At 36.1% G+C, this 25,653-nt stretch overlaps 1 protein-coding gene across 4 annotated transcripts in view; it reads right to left on the minus strand.

Moving 5' to 3' along the window:
* The window catches only part of LOC125267810 (disks large homolog 4), a 200,152-nt gene that overhangs the window by 109,848 nt on the left and 64,651 nt on the right, over positions 1-25,653 (minus strand). The window contains exon 1 of one of the 4 annotated variants that reach the window (XM_048189780.1): positions 18,802-19,010. The exons of 2 other annotated variants lie outside the window; for them this stretch is intronic. In XM_048189780.1, the coding sequence (XP_048045737.1) occupies positions 18,802-18,918 (117 nt within the window). In that variant the 5' untranslated portion in view covers positions 18,919-19,010. Of the gene's footprint in view, positions 1-18,801; positions 19,011-25,653 lie in introns of those variants that run through there. One more of the 4 variants, XM_048189781.1, reaches the window with a different exon arrangement.

Consider the following 25,653-nt stretch of genomic DNA (forward strand, 5'->3'; position numbering starts at 1 on the left):
ATCAGAATTACCTATCTGCAGTAATGACGAATGAAATTGGCAAATTTTTGACCAATCGTGGCAATACACACATGTATTTAAACAGGTTGAGTGTAAATTGTAAATAGCGAATTCGCCATGGTTCCAGCCCACCTGGCTTTTAAAGGGAATAGCAGATGACAAACTGATTGGTTTATTGCACGTTACATACAAAATACACCCATGACTCATTAAGAGACTAGGTACAACCCTTTTGGACCATTCGCCTGGCATGCCGACCATTTTCTCCATCGTTAAACCAGCAAAAGTGGATTCGGACATGACCAAAGTGCACCTGCGCCATGTGCTTCAGACCATTAAAATAGGGCCCAATAACTCCTAAAATAAAAAGCAATTTAAATGAGACGCACCATAAAAAAGAATGTTCAAATCAGAGGGCTGAAAATGGCCATTTATTGACAGTTTTTGATGTAAAAATCCTACTAACATTTTAAGTGCACACAGATTTGGAGACTTTATTTGCTTCCCTTTCAAGTAGACAGGAACTGTATTTGCATTACAACAGATGTCCGGAAGTGCTGCCAAGATGGCCACCAAGTGAACTGACTTTATATCAAGATCAGAAAGAAACCATCCTTCAATCTCACCAGAAATGAGAAAAGAAGGGAGAAAGTGGGGGTTGAAGGGAGGTAACAGTCAGCAAGATCACATTACAATGAGCCAGCAACACCACAATGACTGAGAGAAAGCAGGAACTGACAAGTGCAAAAAGCAAATGTAAAGATAAAATGAACATAGAATATAAAACATAAGGATATTATAATAATTAAATAGAATTCGCAGAAGGCTTCTTCTACTTCTATAATGTGACAAGTGTGTTTTACAAGTAGGAGAGGACTTGATTTTATATCAAACTGATTGCCAAAAAATACTGTACAGTTTGTACATTTTTCAGGGACTAAACGTACAAATGGTTTAATTAGAGCTGTCGCTGCATTTAAGCTGTGATAAGAGTATGAATATATATATAAAAAAGCTTTAGCACAGCTTACACTGTATGCAACTTCAGGCATCGCTTCATCTTAATCCTGTTATTCACAAAATGTTGGTTGTGCGTCCCAGTATTTCCGGCTGTTCTGAGTCTTTGTTTTTATAATAACAGACGTGTCTTAAAGGATTAGTTCACTTCAGAATTAAAATTTCCTGATAATTTACTCACCCCCATGTCATCCAAGATGTTTATGTCTTTCTTTCTTCAGTCGAAAAGAAATTATGGTTTATGAGGAAAACATTCCAGGATTATTCTCCATATAAGTGGACTTCACTGGGGTTCAACGGGTTGAAGGTCCAAATGTCAGTTTCAGTGAAGCTTCAAAGAGCTCTACATGATCCCAGAAGAGAAATAAGGGTCTTATCTAGCAAAATGATCTGTCAATTTCTAAAAAAATAAATAAAAATGATATACTTTTTAGCCACAAATGCTCATCTTGCACTGCTCTGTGATCCGCCATGCATTACATAATCACGTTGGAAAGGTCAGGTGGAAGTACCGATCCAGTGTCTAAAAAGCGAACGTGCAAAGACTAAAACAACGATGTCAGAAGATTTAGATGTTGGAGGAGAAAATGAGATGGAGTTTTTCACCCTATCGTGGTACTTCCGCCTACGTCACACGTGACCTTTCCAACGTAATGCGTAATGCGTGGTGCATCGCAGAGCAGTGCAAGACAAGCATTTGTGGTTAAAAAGTATATGTTTTTTTAGAAAATGGCCTATTATTTTGCTAGATAAGACTCTTATTCCTCACCTGGGATCTTGTAGACTCCTTTAAAGCTGCACTGAAACTGCAATTTGGACCTTCAACCTGTTGGTAACCGTTGAAGTCCACTATATGGAGAAAATTTTTTTCCTCAAAATCCATAATTTCTTTTCGACTGAAGAAAGAAAGACATGAACATCTTGGAGCAAATTATCAGGACATTTTAATTCTGAAGTGAACTAATCCTTTAAGAACCATGCGTCTAACCAACTAGCAGTTTGCCAAGGGGTAATCAGTCTTACTTTTCAGTTTCAAATTATACCAATCTACATTTTTATGTACTGACATAAAAAAAGTTATGACTAGTCTTAAAAAAAATATTAAATGACTAACATGTAAGACTAGACTAAGCATTTTATGCAACTGTCCCTGGGCACAAAACTGCAACAGGTGTCCAGTTTTTCTAAAATGCTATGTCACTCTTCTTGGGCAGTGTCAAAAGGCTGTTGGCAGCTCCTGGAAAGAAATCCCACATGAATTACATCATATTTTTGCACCAATGATTCTCCAGAATTCTATAAATTCTGAAAGATGTCCATCCTGTCCTGAGGCACTGCCTGAGGGGAGCTGCTGTGTCTCTGATGTCACACACTAAAGATGAGCTCATTTCCCTCCATGTGACAGTTCTCTGTTCTGGGTGTCTCTCAGGAGATCCCAGACGCATATAAATTGGATAAGAAATCCACAGTAAACTATCAACAGACATTATTACTTTTATATGCTTCTGCACTGTCTGCATTAACCTGAATGAGAGGAATACTGCTGACAAAAAACCCACCACTGGATAATGCAATGTAGGAGACTGGCAGGGAAGAGGAGATATTGTTGAATAAAGTCCTTATTTTTGTTTTGTTTTAGTGCAAAAAAAAAATTCTCGGCGCTTCATAACATTAGGTTGAATCTCTGCAGTCACGTTGACTGTTAATGTTTAATTTAAATTTCTGGGCCTTTAAATTGGTTATGACGTCACTGTGTATAAGGAGATCAGAGAGCTCACAGATTTCATCAAAATTATCTTAATTTGTGTTCCGAAAATGAAGGCCTTACGGGTGTGGAACTATCCCTTTAAGATTACGGTATTAATTCAATTTAAATACCAGAACTCCAGAACTCAGTCACTGATGAACTCGCGCTGTTTGATTGACAGCTCCAGCGATTATAAAGGGAGCGTTCTTTGATCGCTTTCTGTATATAATTTAATCACAATTTAAATAACAGATTATTTTATTGCTACTAAGAGAAACAATGTGAAATTGACCGTTTAGTCACTGGCTTTATTTACTGATGCATAAAGAGCACGATTTTGAGACAAATAATGTCTAACAGTACATGAATCGTTACATTTCAGAAATCACTGATCACAGATCAGGCATTAGAATTAACACGGTTACTTAAATGTTGTGACATTACTGTCGGGTCCATATCTTACAGTAAAAGTCTGTTTGCAAAGCTTGCTTTGAAATTGCAACTGATTTAAAGGATTAGTCCACTTTTAAATACACTTTTCCTGATAAATTTACTCACCCCCATGTCATCCAAGATGTTCATGTCTTTCTTTCGTCAGTCGAAAAGAAATTAAGGTTTTTGATGAAAACATTCCAGGATTTTTCTCCTTACAGTGGATTTCAATGGCTACCAACAGGTTGAAGGTCAAAATTACAGTTTCAGTGCAGCTTCAAGGGCTTTAAACGATACCAGATGAGTAATAAGGGTCTTATCTAGCGAATCGATCGGTCATTTTCAAAAAAAATACAAAATATCGCATTGAACATACTTTCCGCTTCCGCATTCTTCATAACGCTTACGCTGAATGTCCTACGCCTTCCCTATTCAAGTTACGGAAAAAAACGAATAGAATAGGGAAGGCGTAGGACATTCAGCGTAAGCGTTATGAAGAATGCGGAAGCAGAAAGTACGTTCAAGGCGATATTTTGTTTAAAGCATAAATGGTAGTATTTTTTCCGAAAATGACCAATTGATTCGCTAGATAAGACCCTTATTACTCATCTGGTATCGTTTAAAGCCCTTGAAGCTGCACTGAAACTGTAATTTTGACCTTCAACCTGTTGGTAGCCATTGAAATCCACTGTAAGGAGAAAAATCCTGGAATGTTTTCCTCAAAAACCTTCATTTCTTTTCGACTGACGAAAGAAAGACATGAACATCTTGGATGACATGGGGGTGAGTAAATTTATCAGGAAAAGTGTATTTAAAAGTGGACTAATCCTTTAACAAAGAGTCCACAGTGAAATGTAATGGACAAACAGATAAAAAGTGAAAAATAAGCACTTTCCTAGCATTAGGATCATTTGGAAGGTAATGTTATTTTTAACCCAGTGATTCTGTATCTCTCTTCTCTCCTTGCGCCAGTGGGCGGGGCCAAAGATATGATGATGTTAAAGTGGGCGTTGATTTGATTTCGCAAAGGCGGTCTCTCATCGCATTATTACACCATATTGTGACAAAATCTGAAATGAGTCGTTTTCTGAGCTTGGTTTCAATAAAAGCTGTTTTTGGACTAACAAAGTTTTGCGTTCTGAAACTTACAGGATGTTTTTATAGTACAATGACCTCTTATATGTCAAAAGATCAAGGAAAATTTGATTTCTCAATTCATGACTCCTTTAATTGAATTGGGCACACGTGTTACTTAAGGCGCTTTTAACTACAAGACAAGCTAATGTTTTAAAAGATTTCTACGAACACCGCCAGCGGCAGTGAGTGAGGCAGTGTTTTCCCTGCAGGCGACTGATGCGATGCCAGGCTCTGACTAAAGTCTGCACATAACAAAACCCTTGCGGGTAATAAATAACAAACAGAAGCATACGTCACAGCGTCAAGAGTGATACCAAACACTCTGCACACAACTGTCTGACACAAATCTATTCCCAGCATGCACCACAGAGAGCGAGAGAGAGGTGGCAGAGGACTCTGAACATCATTATACTCGCCGGGAGAAGAAGCAGTTATGCAGCACAGCCCACCCACAGTCTGCGCACTGTACGTCTGATGTATAATGAACAAAAAAAGAGAAAGGCAAACACATACTCAATCTGGCAAGCTCCAATCTGATTTTTCTTTGTTTTCAAAGTTTTGCATGTGAAATAATACTTATTAATTTTGCACAGATAGAGTTTCTAAGTCACACACTGAAAAAATTATACTTTGGAAGTTTGAATTAACTGAACTGGATCATCTTTTTCATTGTACGCACATTTTTTATTGTTTTCTGTACAGTCATTTGCGGATCAACACTATTAAATCATTTCAATGTGTTTTTCTACGCTGCATATTATTGTTGTCTCAATTACTTCAGATAAACTGCACATGAAAATGAAACGAAAGCCACTTTACAGGTTAGTCAAACTATCTCTGTTTAAGGGCCCTGAAAAACCTACAGAAAGTAGACCAGAGCTCACACCGATGATCGAACGTCTATTTGAGACTTCTTAACGCACAAGTCATCCTTGTTGTTTTTATGAAACCGGACGCTGTGACTCATCTCCGATCACTCGCTTCTCACAAAGCCAAGCTACCTCACACCAACAGACGAGTTTGCATTCTAATATTAGCCATGAGATTCAAAAGACCTCAAATGCCAAATACAGCAGCGAAGCGGTGGTTTTACTGAGTTATTCAAATGTAATTCCCATAGGAATACAGAGAGCGCACCGGTTGACACTCCACCCTGAGACCCCCTGGGGCTTGACTTACATTACACATCTCCTGTAATCTAAAAGAAAGAACAAGAGATCAGAGGTTCAGGAATCAGTACATTCCACCAAATATAATACAAGTACAGCCTCCTCATTCAATGATTCAAGGATTGTCTGTATGGATTTCATTACATATTCTCATCATTCTTTTGAGAGTTATTATAGCCTTTGGGAAATCAGGGGCTGGATTCACAAAACATCAAAGTATCCCTATTATGTTATGTACAAAGGTTCCTAATTTTGTCTGCTTCTACAGGTTTACATGCATTGAAGGTAAAAAAAAAAAAAAAAAAAAAAAACACTTTATTTTTCTCATAATATACAATGAAGCCTCAACTCTTTTCTCAGTGTCTGAAACAGTTTGATCAAGGATTTGGTCTCACTAAACCCCTCCTTTCCGAGAGCTGCTCTGCTCTGATTGGTCAGTGGTCCAGTCTGTTGTGATTGGTCCACTACTTACAGCGCATGTCGGAAACCAAACACTCATTAGCATATCTGAATTTCACCTCCAGAGGCTTCATCTGTACTTGATACGCAGTGATACAAACAGTAATGATGGCGTCAGATTTACTGTATCAATTCCAGCAGAAAACAGCGTCTTCTCGACATGAGGACAACACAAACCAAACTCTTCCAGTCTCACCTACAACCACAGTGTTTGAAGGTCAAAATAACTTCTTAAAGTTAAGATAACTTCCAACTTGTGTAAAATCCCCAAAGGCAGATGAATTTATTGGGTTGTTTCCAATATTAAAGGGATAGTTCACCCAAAAATGAAAATTATCCCATGATTTACTCACCCTCAAGCCATCCTATATGACGATCTTCTTTCAGACGAACACAATCGGAGATATGTTTAAAAATATCCTGGCACTTCCAAGTTTTTAAAGGCCAAAATAAGTGCATCCATCCATCATAAATATTTTTTATTTTATTTTATTTATTGTTTTTTGGTCAACAAGCAAAATTCCCTTTGCATCATTTTGCACATGAAACTTACAGGTACATACAATTGTGCACATGCATGTACACATACATAACCTTACAAATTAAAATAATTACAAAATCATTCAAAAAATGAAAAAAATAAAAATAAAAAAACGATGTTTACACTCTTATTGACCAAAATAACTCCACACAAGCAGCACTAACATATTAATTGACATTAATATGACAATATAGGATATTCTCAGTATATATTTAGAAAAACATGCATTATTATTATTATTGTTATTATTATCACTATTACTACTAACATTATCATCACTATTCAGTATATCTTTTCATTACCAATCCTTTATAAAGTATTTTAAACTGTGTTAATGAAATAGCCTTTTTTAACTCATAAATATAATCCATATGGCTAGCTTCTGCCAGACGACCATACGCATTCTGCCCAAGTCGACTTGCACTAAATGAGTAACTCGTGACATGATGTATGACGGAGGATGTAGGAGTATCATAAGCTCAGACGACTCTCGCGGCTCAAACAAATAGGGCTGTGCAACAAACTAAAGCTCCTCTTCTATTATATCAAAATCCTCCGACATTTCTCTTTAAAATGTATCATCTTAGACTTCTAATTTTTGACCGGAAGCTAGTTATTTTACTTTATAAAGTTTTAAATATGGATATTTTTCTTACAAAAACCCATCGCTTTACTTCAGAAGGCCTTTATTAACCCCCCGGAGCCGTATGGAATATTTTTATGATCGATGGATGCATTTTTTGGGCTTCAAAACAGACCCCTGTTCACTACCAGTATAAAGCTTGGAAGAGCCAGGATATTTTTTAAATATCTCCGATTGCGTTTGTCTGAAAGAAGATAGTCTAGGATGACTTGAGGGTGAGTAAATGCATGGGATAATTCTCATTTTTTGGGTGAATTATCCCTTTAAAAATTACAACATAACACTAGCTTCATATAGTGCATATTACTATTACTAGGGATTTGCACGAGTACTTTGAAGTGACAGCATTGGTAGATAATGTAAACAATGATCAGTCATAATTAATTATTATGTGTGACATGATTTCTGGGGGGTACTTTTTGTCTTTATTTAAATAGGACAGAATATTTTATTGAGAATTTTTTATTTTATTGAGATAGGACTGACAGGAGGCAAAGTGAGAGAGAGACGGACGTGACCCGGAAAGGTCCCAAGTCAGGACTCAAACTTGGGTCGCCCGCACTACATATAGGAGAGCTGCCCGCGTGGCCATCGGCTCTAAAGTGATGTGACTTTTTGCAAAATTCACCAGTCAAGACAGTTGCAACTAAAATAGTGTGCAAAAAGATGGCCTTTTAGGTGTTTTTCTTTGAGTTGAGCCTTCAGCAAGAACAATACATAGAATCAGATAACACCAAGGCTTGTAATTTTCTTCTAAAGAAAAAGATCTTAAGACACTCTTAAGAAAATATCTGAGAATCTTTTGCCTTAAGAATTTCCTTTCTTAAGCCCCAGACTCACATCTCAAGCATGTAGACTAAGAAAAAGACAAAGGTGCAAGACTGTGTGCTTAAATTATTTTTATGAGTGAAAGAGCTATGTACACATAGTAGGGCTGGCCGATACAGCTAAAAAATGTATCACAATATAATCTTTCATATTGATCGGTATCAATAATTATTGAAAAAAAAATTGAATTAAGACCAGTAGAAAAAAAAAGTTTGAATTTAACTAATGCATTTTAATTAAGGCAAACAACAAAATTTTAAAACAAAACAAAATAAATAAAATGCAAACAAATCTTTCTTATATTTTATATGAAGATTAAATAAATAAGCGTTAAAGAAACTAGAGCTGTACAATTCTGGATTAATTGAGAAACTTTTTTGTTTTGTTGTGTAAAACTGAGATCATGATTCTGTACGAAAACTAAACTAAATAACATGTAATTTACTAGAGGTCCTGACAAAATATTAATTGCTGCAGTCTATTTTATAATTTGTAACTTATTTGAAATTATTTATTTATTTATTTTAAATCTGTTTGGATGTATGATTCAATGACTCACTCATAAATACTCTTGTTTCGTTACTGGATGAATAAGTGTATTTGAGAGGATCTGTTGAATGAAGATTCAACGTCAAATACATTTTTTAAGTCACTTGTCGCCACCTGGTGGTGAAACAATGTAATCGATAAATGCGTCGTTTTCAGCGCCAAGCTGATTTGCTCAATTTTGATCAATAACATATACAATTAGTGTTTTTATCTGAACCATAAACTTTTATCTCAGTACTTCTGTGATAATCTGAATATTTATAACAGAAATAAAGATACTGTGTGAATGAAAAGACTGTGCAACTGTGCATACTGACATGACAACTGCTCTCTCAAGACTTTGAAGTAGATCAACTGTAAGACGTAAGGAAACCATGAAACCGCCACACTGACGAGCTGATATGTCCTTTTTTTTCGCCGGCAGGTACAGCACTAATTTTCATGTGTTTGTGTGTTCTGCTTTTGCAAATGACATAACCTCAAAGCAAATTATAAACAATAGTGCTATATGAAATCACAAAAATATAAAACCGAATATTTTAATACTGCATGGACAAGCATAGATTACATCATTCAGACTTCTTCATAAGAGTGACCACTGCTGAGCTCTGATTAACTTTTCATAGTAACAATGACTACTCTGATCTCTATGATCTAGGCTTACAATGCTTTTAGGAAAAGCAGTCCTGCATGATTGGTGGATCTTGCTTTGGGATTATGGGTAGTGTAGTTCTATATTGGTTATTTAGTGTGATTTTTTTTTTTTTAAACAAAGTTGAAATCACACTGACTTGTGGCTTCCACAGAAGGACAAGTCATTGAGTTCAGTAAGAACACTGAAGATCATGGTGGGTCTTGAAAGGTTAACACTAAAATGAAGGGGATTTCGTCTCTCATAACTATTGTTGCACTACATACCATAGCTTTCTAGATATGTGAACTCTCATTTTGATTTCTCTTTCAATTTGATTTCTCATCTTTTTATACTAACAGGGTGTATAAATGGCTTTTATAGCTGTTGCATGCTGTGTGGAATCTGAACACTGGCAGACAGAGAGATAGACAGGCAGTGAGAAATTCATCCAACATCATTTATTATTCATGGAAACTCTTTGTGAAAACCTGATTCTGCTTTCTCTGTGTGTGTGTGTGTGTGTGTGGTTCAGGTATTCTGTATGTTATGGGGACAAAATGTACATTTTGGGGCCCCGTAAAGAAAACAGCTTATAAATCATACAGAATGACGTTTTTTAAAAATGTAAAAATGCTATTTTTTTCTGTGATGGGTAGGTTTAGGGGTAGAGTTAGGGTTAGGGGACAGAATATACAGTTTGTAAAGTATAAAAGTGTGTGTGGGTGTATTTGTGTGTGTGTGTGTGTGCGTTTTTGTGACATATCAGAACACAAATTTGTATAATGACAAGGGTATGACATAGGTATTACAAGGAGAGGGTAACTTATGAGGACATTACCCCATGTCCCCATTTTTCAAAAGGCTTATAAATCATACAGAATGAGTTTTTTTGAGAAAGTAAAAATGTGCACAGTCTTCTGTGATGGATAGGTTTAGGTGTAGGGTTGGTGTATGGTGATAGAAATTACGGTTTGTACAGTATAAAAACCATTACGCCTATGAAATGACCCCACAATTCACAAAAACAAACCTGTGTGTGTGTTTAGGGGGCACATTTGTCCTATACTGTACATGACAGTAGTGATCAGATTAGACTCATTTTAACACGCTGCATACAGTAGCACAACACACGGGTTCAGAAAACAAAGAGAGGAAATTAAAATGAGGAATAAAGAAAGAGCAGATTCTTGGCAGTCATTTACTTGTGGATAAAGAAGCAGTAATACAATCATGGAGTGAAATTGCAAAGAAAAGTGAGGGAGAAGGACTAAACATGAGTTTAAAAACTAGAATTGTACATTTTCTGCAACTTCAGTGTAAGTCTATGGGATTTTTTCCTCCTATTTTATAAAGATTATTTCCATCTGAAAATCCCCATCCGCATGTGTCCCTATGAAGGAAAGCTAATCGCCTAGAGCAGTAATACCGTAGCATATCTCGCATCAACACGATTTGAGGTATCATTCATGTCAGCAGCACAAGCGGTGCAAGAGAACTTCAGTACTAAAGTTTAATACTCAAGGTTAGGGGATTTGAAATATCCACACCATTGAGAATAAGCCTTATTAGCCACAAGTAATGATGCAGTAGAGAATATGAAAGAGAAATCATAGCACAGTAATGTATGTTGTTACCATACAGTGTCTGTAACACAATTTGTTACCAAGTGGCAATTTCAAATATATATATATATATATACAATGTAAATCTTTCAGTTAATTCAGGAGAACCCTAAAAAAACCTATACTAAAATCTATTTAAAATACATTTAATTCATACTAAGTATACTTCAAATTCATTAACATATTTATTGTCATATCACTTAAGACTTACTGATATAAAATTATAATTAAACTTTATTTGGAGTATTTCTTTATTGCACAATGCACATATCTTAATATTATGCCTAAAAAGTGTTTACTATCACTATTAATAAGGATTGAATGATCTCTGTATAATATCAGTCTTTAAATGCAACATATTTAAGGTGTACCCAAAGTATACTTGCAATAGTTGCACTTTAGCACAATCACATATACTCAAATATACACTATTTTGTCAAAAGTATTGGGACACCCCTCCCAATCATTGAATTCAGGTGTTCCAATCACTTCCATGGCCACAGGTTTATAAAATCAAGTCTGGGTTTGCCCGTTGCCAGGAGAACGGTACTTGCCTGGCTGCATTGTGCCAAGTGTAAAGTTTGGTGGAGGGGGGATTATGGTGTGGGGTTGTTTTTCAGGGGTTGGGCTTGAACCCTTAGTTCCAGTGAAAGGAACTCTTAATGCTTCAGCATACCAAGACATTTTGAACAATTTCATGCTCCCAACTTTGTGGGAACAGTTTGGGGATGACCCCTTCCTGTTCCAACATGACTGCGCACCAGTGCACAAAGCAAGGTCCATAAAGACATGGATGAGCAAGTTTGGTGTGGAGGAACCTGACCGGCCTGCACAGAGTCCTGACCTCAACCCGACAGAACACCTTTGGGATGAGCCTACGAGCCAGGCCTTCTCGCGAACATCAATGCCTGACCTCACAAATGCGCTTCAAGAAGAATGGTCAAAAATGCCCATAAACACACTCTTAAACCTTGTGGAAAGCCTTCCCAGAAGAGTTGAAGCTGTTATAGCTGCAAAAGGTGGGCCAACTCCATATTAAACCCTACGGATTAAGAATGGGATGTCATTAAAGTTCATGTGCACGTGAAGGCAGGTGTCCAAAAACTTTGGGCGATATAGTGTTTTAATCTTTAGTTGGACCTCAGCACTACTTCTGCACAATTAAAGTGCATTAAGTACAAAATTAGCTGTTCCAATTTAGCAGACTTTAAGTATACCAGTTTAGGACACCAAAAGTACAATTGCAGGGTATTTTTATTTAGCACATAAATATGTAAATGTATTTGTAGTATACTTAGCACAAAATAAATGTATTTCAAATACATTTTTTTTTCACTTACTTAATAATATTCATTTTCTATCAATTAATTAAACATTCTCTTTATAACACCACATGTGTAAAAAGCTCACACAATCATCCACTGCTTTGAAAACAGAATGTATAATTTTGTGGCTTTGCTAAACTATAAACTTAAACTATACAAAATATAATGTAAAATGGAATAACTCTATAATATGAGCAAATTAAATTGAAAACCAAGAATGAAACACTGAAAGGATAAATCTTCCATTTAAGCTGATAACTTCCCTACGGCATGGATCTTTTGGCCACTGTCATATTTGTTTTCTGGCAAATGTAAAAAAACATTACTAAACACAACAATCATCATGTTTTATGGTATAGGGCCAGTAATAATGTTGTAAAGGGGCCAGCGGAAAAAGCCCTACTGTTCAGTTCTGTTAGTAAATATGCTTTAAACAGACTTTGCAACATAACAGACCGATACATAATTGATGAGGGTGAATACTTTCTAAAGAAACACTATAGGCTATATCAATATAATCAATATATGAGACAACATATCAGAGCACTATATGAGGTGTGTTCAGTCTGACTCTGTTTTCTATTGTAGTGTGTTTGTTCTCTATCCTGTCCTATCCTTTTTTTCTGTTCTTTCTTTGGAGGAAATTCGCCTTTCCGATAGTAAAGTCGTCTAAACTATGAAATAACACAAATGGAATACGGAAATTATGTAGTGACTATGCAGTAATTTTCATATTTGAGCTTCTTCAAGCTAGTCATTCTTTTCCAAGATTCAGACTCAATGAAACTCACTCATTTCATTTTCAATTAAGCTTCTTTGCAAAGAGGTAAAAACATTTCCAAACTAATTTTAAGCATAAGCCTTTTTATCAAAAGGTTTTTAATGAGAAATATTTTAGTCAAGTATGTCAAACTTACAGTGTAGTCCATGCATTAGTGTCATTAAATGCCACCAAGATTTAGAAAATCAACTATAAAGATCTTGTGAATGTACTGAACACATAGAGAAAGGAAAGTGAGAGATATGAACTATCAGATATATTCTCTCTCTTTCTCAGTGTATTTGAGTAGCAGCCCTCTCCACGCCATCATGTTTCTCAAGGTCATCATCTCAGTCACTATCCGAGTCTCAATCTATTCCACAGGAAGTATCGACCCTGCTCGAATCACAGCGATCTGACACAGAACAAAACTGCAGTCACAGATCATCCTGACCGATCTGAGCACATGCACCGCAATCTGGTCCTACTAGAATGATGTTCTAAGTAATCAGTTCACACATTCAAATTGTTTATATATGCATGGAAAATGTGGAAGAGGTTTGACAAAGTTGGCTTGGTTGACTTGAGTGTGATACCAAGATCAAAATATAGCTGCGAGCAGCGATGGCGGGCCCAAGCCCGGTGGCACCGCCACCCCGGTGGCTTCAGGGCAACTGTGCACAGCGGGCAATAGGCACTTAAAACGGTTAAACATCAAAGGACTATGTCAAATTCACTCCACATTTACTGCACTACAAGGTGCCACTATAGAGCCCCTCCTCCCTGCCCATTTTCAAAGGATTACATGTGCCAAGTTTTAACATTATTCTGATGAATTTTTGAAGCAAATCAGGTAAAAATAAGAGGGTGATCTCAATGTATGCTGAAAGTGACACATTTTCTGCTTCCAGTTGGTGGCGCTATTACTTTGAATCACAATAGTCACATCCATGTGATCAGCCTTGTACAACGAAGACTAAGCCGAAGTTTCATCAAAATCAATTAATGTATGCAGAAGTTATAACACTTTGTTTCCCTTTTCTTGCCATAAATTCGTTGCCTCGCCACGGCCAAACCGTTTGAGATATCCAAAATCCGTTTGCAATTAAACAACTTCAATGTGTTAGCAACAAGTTAAAAAAAGTTTGGTGTAAATTGGATAAACCCTGTAGGAGCAGTAGTATAAAATTCATAGCCTGTTTTTTCAAAAAATTAACATTCAAACCAAAATAGCTGACTTCCTGTTGGTCGGAGCTAATGAATGTAAATTAGAAAATTGTCCGGCTTGATGAGAACAATATGTGTACCGAGTTTGGTGATTGTAGGAAAAACTAACCCCCCCACTTTTGTCAAAAGGTGGCGCTACTGAGCCCCTCCACCACGCCCATTTCTATGGCTTTGTCCATGTCTACTGGTTGACAATATTGATGTGTGTGTCGAGTTTCATGCAATTTGAAGCATGTTAAGAGCCTCAAAAACACTCAAGAATATTATTACAGTTTGACCTGTTGCCATGGCAACAATATTTCAAATATCAAAAATCCTGTCATAGGTCTACATCTGCTGTGTATTGACATTACACTGATGAAGTTTGAAGCAAATCAGGTAAAAATAAGAGGGTGATCTCAAAACATTTCAAAAAGTGATACACTTCCTGCTGCCAGTTGGTGGCGCTATAACTTTGACTCACAATAGTCACATCCATGTGATCAGACTCCTATAACGAACACACTCGTGAAGTTTCATAAAGATCAATATATGTATGCAGACGTTATAACACATTTCCTGTTTCCTTTTTCTCGCCATAAATTCGTTGCCTCGCCACGGCCAAACCGTTCGAGATATCAAAAATCCCCTGGCAATTTTTAATCATCAGTGTCTTGACTTCATGCTGACCGAGTTTGGTGGCGATCGGATTAATCGTCTAGGAGGAGTATATCAAATTCCAGAGCATGCGTTTTTCAAACAACCCTTAATAGCTGACTTCCTGTTGGCGTGGTGTTTAACTTAGAGCACGAAAGTTGTTCGGCCCGATGAGGTCTATATGTGTACTGAGTTTCATACTAATACGTGCAAGCGTGTTTAATATATGGACCAAATTTTCAGACTTTTTTCAAGGGGGCGCTGTCGAGCCCCCCTGCCACGCCCGGGTACCAGCCTCTCCGGCGTCCTAATGGCCGCGGATTCCAATGTGTGTGCCAATTTTCAAGAGTTTTTGAGCATGTTAAGGCCCCCAAAAAGCCCCGGAAGACGGAAAAAAAATAAAAAAAAAAAAAAAAAAAAAATAATAATAATCCTTAGAAGAACAAGAGGGCCCTGCGCGAATTTTCGCTTGGGCCCTAAATAGAATAGTTGCTTATCGCCGACAAAAACACTGATTAGCATGGAAATGGTATTACTTGTTGTGGCATCGCGTCGCGCCTGGTTAGGATACGGTGTAACGGAACTTTCTGAGATCTTTACCTACCATTGTGGCAAGGTTCTCTCAAACAGACATTCTTCCAGTAATGTTAATAAAACATTCATTCAAAGTTATCTGGTCTTTAATAATGTTCTCAAAAACATTATTTACACTAGGGCTCCACGATATATATTTTTTAGCATAGAAATGTGCGATAGGATGTGCAATGTCTAGTATAGGGATCGGTAATCTATACAGACCAGACAGACACCATGGTTCAAAACGCATGTAATTCTCGGATTAAGTGCAAAGTTTAACCATCATATAATTAAAGTTTATCATCTGAACGTGCTTGACGTCCTGTCAGTTTAAACATTCAAGAGACTTTAAATCATTCGAGCGCACAAAGACGCAAAAGAGAACTCGATTCAGAATGTGCGGCTGTTTTCTGTGCGCACAGAGCCACGCAGATGCACGTAAACACAGAATGCTGTTCTCTTCTGCTTCTATTTATGCCTAAATGGACACATACATGAAAAAAAAATCAAATTGCATGTAAAATATAGAGTATCCTCATAAATACAATTGCTTATGGTTTAGGTGAACTAAACAATTGAGAAAGAAAACCAGATGTGTAACAGTATTTTGTATCCGCTCATTTGGTCTTAAAGTGACAGCAGCCTAATATTCCTGCTGCTTTCTGTCAGTGCTTCCCACACATAGACTTTACTTGGGCGGGCCGCCCACGTATAATAACGGCCGCCCAAGTATATTTGGAGACACATTTTTGCTTTTATTATTTTTATCCTCTTATACTTTTATATCCGCGCAAGATAATGAAACCATCGGCGATCAAATAACTAGTCATTTCGTACCTGATCATAATGTGTGTGTCAGAACTGTTTACTCCCACTAGCATTCCCCCGGGCACTGCATGTTGCAAAGTCACAAGGCGGCGCTGTTGCGCGTTCTACAAGCTTGTGCAACAGTGCCTCAGACTGCTTCAAAGTCTACTTCATGGCCTTTATATAAAATGTTTTAGACGATTGTAAGAATCTGAAGGATTAGCCTGCAAAAGTACAGACATTTCAAAATAAGAGTCCCGGTGTATTTCGGGCTTGTTTATAATTAAAAGTCACACGCTAAGTTTTTTCTTTTTGTTTTGGGCATTATTGGTATTTTGGTTACACAATAAATTGTATTTAATTTGATTTCCATTTAATTCATAGTAAATTATTGTAGTCTCCCCCACAGAAAGAAAAGACAAAGAACATTATTTGACACATATATATGATTCATTTTATAAATTTTACCTGTAAAATCTGTGTCCCATTCACTGAGAGAGACACTATATGACAGCAAGGAGAACATAGGAAAAGGTGAACCATTTAAATACTGAAATTTTGCATAATTTACAATGCATAATAATGCATAATATTAGTATGTAATTAAATGTAATATGCTATGTAATTAAAATTAATTTCAATAAATGAAAATACTGTTAAAAATCACACATTATTTGTTTGTCACATGTAGTAGACGATTTTTGTGCTGTGGGTAATAGGAGGATTTTTCACCCGGCTACCACCGCAAGTATATTTCAAACCTGTGGGAAGCACTGTTTCTGTGTCAGTTTTTTCCAATATCATGCAGCCCTAATTTATTCATTGTTCATGGAATGTTTTTGCTGAGAAGTTTCATTTCGGAATTAGTCTTTTTTAAATGTTACTACAGTACTTGTTTCAGAATGTTCAGAGAACATTCACAAGTAACGTTCATGTTTGCAAAATGATAAAATGGAATGTTCCCTTAACGTTCGCATAACCAAGAAAAAACATTTTTAAATTTTTTTTAAATCTAGTTGTTTTGAATGTTCAGAGAACATTAAGAAATAACGTTTTTATAACCTATTCTGAATGTTAGAAAAACGCTCTTGTTAGCTGGGTAATTTCTGTGAATCAGAACAAGAACCTCGCAAGTTGGCAGGTAATTTTATAAAAAACTACAATATAATACATGGTTTATATATGTATTATATATATATATATATTTATATAAGGCCACTTAAGATAAAGTGGAACCGTAATATATATATATTACGGCCTTAACTACTATGTACTTACATTTAAATTAATCATTTGATACAATGCACTTATTGTGTACATACATGTTTTTACATTGTACTTATATTTTAAAAACACCTGCATGTAATTACATCTGTAATTAATTTCTGTAATTAAATTTATAATTACACTGTTGACCCATCCCTTACACCTTACCCCTACCCTTAAACCTACCCATACCACCAAAGCTTTCCCTAAACTTACCCGTACCCCACCTCAATAGCAGCAGAAGTGTTTTGCCATTCAATATGAACCCAATACGTACATTGTACTTATTTTTTGATGCAAGTACATAGTAATTATGGCCACTTAATTTAAAGTGGGACCAAAAAAATGTGGAATATTCAAGACAGTGAGACCAGACAAAAACATACTAAATCACAACGGGTCTCAATCTGACTGAGGAACAGACACTAGTTCACCCTGCAAGTGACACAATGACCTATACTGTTTTTATAAATATGCACGAAAATTACAGCGAGTAATTCCATTGTCATATGGACAAAAATATTTTAACAGCCTAACAATAATGCAAAATACACTTTCATGGCCAATAGGAAATAGTTATGGCCTGTAAATTTCCTCAATTCAATTAACCAGTGTGATAAAACATTCATTTTGGACAATGAGTGAACACAATTAAGTAAAACTGGGAAGGGGTCAGCTGTGATCCACTGAGACAAGAGTCAACTAGATAGTGAAGCTCCATTTTACTCCAAAGGTTAAACTGTGTTCTAACAACATAAGCAATGTCAAGTTGGGGCAAGACGTCACAAGTGTTTTATATGTTCACTCAGCCAAAACAATGCTTCTGTATTTTTAGTTACCTTTCTAATTTTCCTTATTCTGTTTTATAACTGTTTACATTGAGCTGAAAAGCATTAAGTAGGCTAGGTAATATTTCATTTCATCCATCTTCTCCTATATTGTGTGACAACATGCCCCGCTATAGGGGAATCGTGTGTTGAATGATTTTTTTTTTTTCTCTGGCCAGTAAATGTGCAATAGCTTTTGGTATTACTCTTCTCTGCACATTCACATAACCTTGCATGGTTTGTTCAGTTCTGTATTGTATAAAGTATTAGAGATACATTGACCTTCGCATGTGTGCATCTGCAGAGAGACAGGTGGCTTTACATGGACTCCCAACACACAACAAGCTTCTTTACTGTACTGTAGCACTGCATGTGGAAATGCAAAACCTCGTTCAGTGATGTACAGTATGTCACGAATGAATGCCATGCACACACATTCGATTCTTCATTCATAATTCTTGTAACAAATCGTGGTTTTCCTAATTTGGGTGAACGCTTGTGAGAATTCTGTCACCAACATGGTATCCCCTTTCTAGCATCCTACTGTATATCCACAAGAAAACCGAGCAGAAACGGGCGCGTGCGCGCTCCCTGCTTACCTTACAGCCGAACATGAGCGAAAGCGTACGGTTGCTACATATAAGTTTACACTGGCACATCACCGGAGAAAAGCACTTGAGGTTCCTCAGAGGAGGGGACATCACGTCGACACCCATAGACACAAAACACACCGATCACCGGCCGCCCGCGCTCCACTCAGCGCGTGGCCAAAAAGGGACAGTGTTGAGTCTCGCGACCGTGTGCGAGGAGCGCGCTGCATTCAAATAGCGAAACACCTCCCAAACTCTTTGATCCTCAGTGCTGCTGATGCTGAGCGGGAGCTGACGCGGTGACGCGGAGGAGTTGAGTGAAATGAGCGCTGACTGACTGATGATGAGTGCATAACGCCGACCAGTGGCGTCACAGCAGATTCGATCTTTGATTGGCTGATCAGCACGGGTTTACACATGAAATAGTAATATCAGAAAAACACAAATGAATGCTAATGGAATTGAATATCTATAGGCTACACTGTTAATCTTTGTAAATAAAACAAAGATTATTGAAGTACAAAAAATACTACTGCAGTCTGCTTCAAAAATTCACCTTATTCAATGTTTTGCTGTTTCTTTTTTAATTATTTATTAGCAATTTCTGAGAGAAAATCGTTTCAAAGTAAATCCTACACCAATTCTTTTTCAGTGTACACTCTAAAAAAAATGCTGGGTTAAAAATAACCCAAGTTGGGTTAAATATGGACAAACCCAGCGGTTGGGATGTTTGACCCAACCTGTTGGGTAGTTTTATTTAACTCAACTATTGTTTAAAAATGGCCTAAAATCTAACCCAAACCCTAACCCTAAAAAAACAGGTTGGAAATTAACATTTTGTTTAACAAATTAACATTTAATAAATAATAATTAAATAATAAACATTTATTAAATTGCTTACTAATAAATATTCACCTTTTGATTATTATTGTTGCCTCTATGTGTCTGATTTTTAATTTTCAATCTAATTTGGGTTCATTTTAAGGGCAGATTTTTAATCAATAGTTGAGTTAAATAAAACTTCCCAGCACGTTCGGCAAACATTTAACCCAACCGCTGGGTCAAAACAACCCAGTTGCTGAGTTTGTCCATATTTAACCCTACTTGGGTTGTTTTTAACCCAGCATTTTTTAGAGTGTAGTAAATGGAAAACATTGTGAAATACACCAGACTGCCAAACAAATAGTTTCAAAAAGAAAAGATGCTTTCACTCTTTGAAAGTGATCCATTATTAATTTATCATGATTTTACATTAGTGCTACCTTTACTATGCCAGATTTACCTAAGAGCTTGTTTGGAATTAGATAAAGAATATCTCTCTCACACACACAGAGAAACACTTTAACAATCATCATAAAAATAATGAATGAACGTCATTATCCTCATAATAGTGATTAATGAACGTTTGTTTCATGTCAACGGAAAGATCTCATCAAATAGTACTATTTCACATGCAAATGTAAAGGTCTGAGGCGAGCATCAATGTGTCGCATGGGTGTACAGCGCCCTCTGGTGGCGGCAGCACGCTGTGAACTCTCCATGGTGCTGAAGGCAAGTCTTTTAGCGTGACCGCGCATGCAGTACGTGCACAGTTACTGTATCATTCACAGTAAGACAGTTTTGTTTTTGTTTTGTTTTGTTTTGTTTTTTAACAAAATGCTCGGTTAGTTAATGATTACTAAGCACTTGAGCGAGTTGTAACAGATCTGTCGCTCGCTTGGCGGCGCTAGAGGTCCAGGTGAAAGCAGTATTGTGCATTCATCTCAGGAGCGACTGCGGCGCAAGACGTGCTGCTCAGCGATGACGTAAGTGCACAACAGCCCGCTTCAGAGCCTGCGGTGGCCCTGGGACACTCAACTGTTCCTCCACACTTCAGCATGCAGTCACAAACCAGAAGAAGCTTATTACTGTTCACAGATCAAGTTCATACATCCGTGGCCTCAAAAGTATTAGCACACTTAAACCACTCCAATGTCTGAATGCCATTGCATTGGGTAATACAGTATTAAAACAAGTGGAATTTTCTTCTATATTCAAACTAATGAATCCTTCACTTTGAAATCAGTATGATAAACTTTATGCCTTTGGATTGAAAAAGAAAGACATTTTTCCAACTCTGACTTTGACCAATTCTGTAGAACGGCCCATATAATGTAATGACTTTCATGCATTTTAAAATGTGGATTAAATGTAAAACACGTTGGGTTCACTGCATATACACTGTAAAAAAAAAATTGGTGAGGGATTCACTTTGAGACACTTTTCCTTCAGAAATGGCTAATAAATTTCAGGAATAATTACAAAAAAATGGCAAGTAACACATTGAATTAAACGTGAAATTTTAAAGTAGGAAGACCAAAATAGTATTTTCTTGTAAAACTACTCAAATCTTTGTTTTATTTACAACTTAGAAAAGAATCAATTGTACTGTGTAGTATTAAGTGATATTGTAGTTTATATATATTTGTTAGGAAACATTAGCAGAGTAAATATGGTTGTGGGCAGAGGTTCAAGTCTGCTGTGTTAATTGTGTGTATCTTTCCAACACTCAGTTTCCATGGATATCGATATGTGTGCTATAGTGTGAAGGCTGAAAAAAAAACTATTTTACGTAAATATGTAAAGCTTTGGATGTAAGCAAGCAGCATAGACTTAATATGATGGAGAATGTGGCACATGTATACAGTTAAATATACATATATCACATATAAATCTCATTTATTTGTAAAGATCATTCTGTAAACACACCTGCAACCAACTACAATGTGTAAGTTAGATATAATCAGAGTTGTTGTTGTAGCCTCTAACACAGCCTTGACTTCAGATTTTGCTGTATTAAAGGGATACTTCACCCAAAAATGAAAATTCTGTCATCATTTACTCACCCTCAAGTTGTTCCAAACCTGTACAAATTTATTTGTTCTGCTGAACACAAAGGAAGATATTTTGAAGAATGTGGGAAACTGAACTGTTTTGGGGCACCATTGACTTCCATAGTAATTTTTTTTCTACTATGGAAGTCAATGGTGCCCCAAAACAGCGTAATTACAAACTTTCTTCAAAATATCTTCCTTTGTATTCAACAGACCAAAGAAATTTATACAGGTTTGGAACAACTTAAAGGAGAGTAAATGATGACAGAATTTTCATTTTTGGGTGAACTATCCCTTTAAAGGTAAAAATGTTACGTATTTTAACCCTATGTGGCTTATTTCAGTAAGTTGAGCTGTATAACATCTCCTACAGTGGGATCCACAAATACTGGCACCCTTGGTAAATATGAGCAAACCTGACTGTGACTTTTTGCAATTTCTCCTTTTAGTCTTTCACTCAAAATATTCACAAAAATCTATGGAAGCTTGTTAAAAAAAGGTAATTTCACCTTTTTCTCTCACAGTTCTGACTTTTTTTCAGAATTGTGAGTTTCCAGGGCTTGACAATAAGGACTGCCCGATGGCCCGGGGCCAGTGTGAATGACGCTCGGGACAGTAGACGGAAAGGTCACTTGCCCGATCGGGCCAGTGCTGTAGGGTGTGCGATACATATCGTCTATGATATCATAATTATAGATTTAACAATCTGATATTATCGATTATGTCCCTCACTTTACAAAAAGCAAACAAAAAACACCCATTGAGTGCACACATGCACTACGTGACGTAGTCTAGTAGGTTAGACTAGTGCGCGTGCATATTTAGATGCACGCATTCACTGCGTGATTTAGTCTATTAAAATGCCTTTAGAATGCCCCAGAATTCAAGATAAGGGGCAAAAATGCCCCTGTATACATTTTATATTTATATAATTTAATATAGTTAACCAATATTACACAAAGAGCGCAGTTTTTCTCCAAATATTAGCATGATTACAAATGTTATACTGATTTTATTCAGCGTACAGTTTAATGAACAAGAAGTTAATATCAAGTGACTTACATTTTACACACCAAATTGTCTGTTTCGCTGTATTTCGCCAACGAAAATAGTTCCAAAGTCCACAGAATTGTTTTGTGTCTCTGAGCAACAATTCCTGAATGAATCAGCCGTTTGAATGAATCGGTTGAATCTCAATGACTCGCTCATTAACAGTGATTCACTGCCACCTGCTGGCGGGTTTAATTTCACATTTAAAGTGTCTTCATTTTTGTTTAATTTCAAGTAACAGTATTTAACGTTATATATTTTCAACATTAAAAACATTTTTATGCATCTGTAACTGCTCTTGACTGATTAACTTTAATAAAGTTGTATTACTATATTTAGCTATACATTAGATTACAAATTCTGTACCTGAAAATCTAGTTTAAACCTACATGAAAAACTTGAAAAGCACAATTTATTTAATTTATATGTTTGTTCTGTTGTATTTATTTGTGCTATTACTCGTAATTTGATACTCGTATTTGTTATTATTTTATTACTTACTGTTTATTTGTCTAACAATATTTAAAATATAAGTGAGTTAATCTAATAGCTGTTGGTGTCATAAACCTATTTATTGAGGTTAAAAGTAACAAAGACAACGAAAACAATAACTATGCTATTTTATAGGCCCATTTTCTTGTCTTTTACTTTTATTAATTTTTTGTTTTGGGGCCAGTGAAAATTCTGGTGGAGCAAGTAAAAATTTGAACCACTGGCCCAACCGGGCCAGTAGAAAAAATCCTTAGCGTTGAGCCCTGGTTTATATCTCGCAGTTCTGACTTTCTAACACACAATTGTGAGTTAGAAAGTCAGAATTGTGAGAAAAAAGTCAACTTTTTATAGCCCTTGCGAATTTACATCTCGCATTTCATTTTGAGTTTATAACTCACAATTGTGAGAAAAAAGTCAGAATTGTGAGATAAAAAGTCAAAAAAAATTATTTAGTGGTGGAAACAAGATTCCGTAAAAATCTTATCTTTAAAGTAGAACATTTCTGAAATATATGTATTCAATTATTGGCACTCCTAAAAATTCTAATAAGTAAAAATCTACCTGAAGTATATTTCCATTCATATGGTATGTTTTAAGTTCATCTTAGTGATCAGGAACACTTTAGTGATAAATCATGACTTACTGTTTCACGGGGCTCTGAATATGAAGTGACACACAAAAATTATATGTTTTTACATTACTTTTAACTCATCAAAATAATTTAAGCAATTTCAACTTGTTTATATAAGTTATGCAAGATTCGCAAGTCAGTTTATATATTTATTAAAGTTAAAATGACTTGTACAACCAAGTTGATTATACTCAATTTAAGGCAGCAACTAAAACTGGATTTTTTACAGGGGAAAGACCTGAGAATACAGTAATGATGTGTGACAAAAGGTTGCTGAGCAGTGCAAAAATAGTTTAATTGTTGGATACTCATTTCCACAATCTGGGCAATATTTAAGAAGTTTAAATCAACTGGAGATGGTGACAATCCGGAAGAGGACATGTGTCTATATTGGACCCACACGCATCACTCAAAAAAACAAAATTAAGCCTTTTTTAAAGATTTACACATTTCAACTAATAGTAAAATTCTATTAGTAAATTATTCAATTAAGGATTATTCAGTTCAATTTGATGGAATTTTACTATAAATTAAATTGCATTAATCTTAAAAAAAAAAAAAAAAAAAAAAAAAAACCTTACAATTTTTGAGTGCACTGAGAAGAATGGATTGAGTCACCAAACGAAACTGTAATGCCTGCTACAGACTCTGCGATTTCGGCAATCCTATAAGATCATTACAAATCACACTGTACGACATGGATGTAATAAACTTGGGTGCGACATGTATGTAGACTGTACAATGATGACACCTATTAAATCGAAGGCTACGACGCAAGTTAGTATAGAAGAATAAAACATCATGAGCATATGCTAGTGGTAAACAAATCATAGGTGTGATTGGCAAAGGACAAAAAAGCAGGAAACTATACGGTGCACTTACCATGGGGGCAGGGCTTTGTTATGGGGGAGGGGGTTACGGAGGGGCGTGGCTTGTTTTTGTACTGTTTTTTTATGATAAAGTTATGTAAAATAACTGCTCAGTGCTGCAAAACAGACAACTCTGCTAATGCTAACTTAATTCTATATAAACTATTAGGGGTGTGACGAGACAGGTATCTCACGAGACGACTCGAGATTGAGTTAAAGAGACGAGACAAGATAGCGAAATACACGACTAGAAAAAATATTCTGCAGGTGTATTTGAAATGTTTTAACTAATCATCTTGTAATGAATGTCATTTCAGTTCTACTTTCTGAGTATGAATTATCATATGCGGTAAAAGACAACAATACTCAAGTTAGTACTGTAAAAGGTTTTGCCACAAACTCAACTGACTGACTTCTCTCCTGTATGATTTCAGTCTCTTCAGACCTTACTGTACATGATTAATGAGCTTCTACAACATTTGACCTCCTAACTGAACTCCTTTCCACAAACTGATCATATAATAAAAACAGTATAAATAAAAATGGTAACACTTTACAATAAGGTCTCATTTATTAACATTAATGTATTAACCAACATCAACTAACAATGAGCAATATCTTTGCTGCAGTATTTATTAATCTTTGTTTATGTTAGTTAATAAAAATAGTCATTCATTGTTAGTTCATGATAGTTCACAGTGCATTAACTAATGTTAACAAATGAAACCTTATAATTACTGTTTGTGCTTAATAAGATTAAGAGAAACCTGTTATTCATTTTTATGCTAACACTTTACAATAACTGCAACCATAATCGCACTCTCTCAATATTCAAAGTGCAAATAAGACCAAATTTTTCTTTGATACAGAGCTCAGAGATGGTTACAACTACACTGCCCAGCCTAAAATAGCTTTCATATTGAGAGATATCTGTATTCGTCAGGGA

The sequence above is a fragment of the Megalobrama amblycephala genome, linkage group LG4 (assembly GCF_018812025.1).
Source record: "Megalobrama amblycephala isolate DHTTF-2021 linkage group LG4, ASM1881202v1, whole genome shotgun sequence".
NCBI lineage: Eukaryota > Metazoa > Chordata > Actinopteri > Cypriniformes > Xenocyprididae > Megalobrama > Megalobrama amblycephala.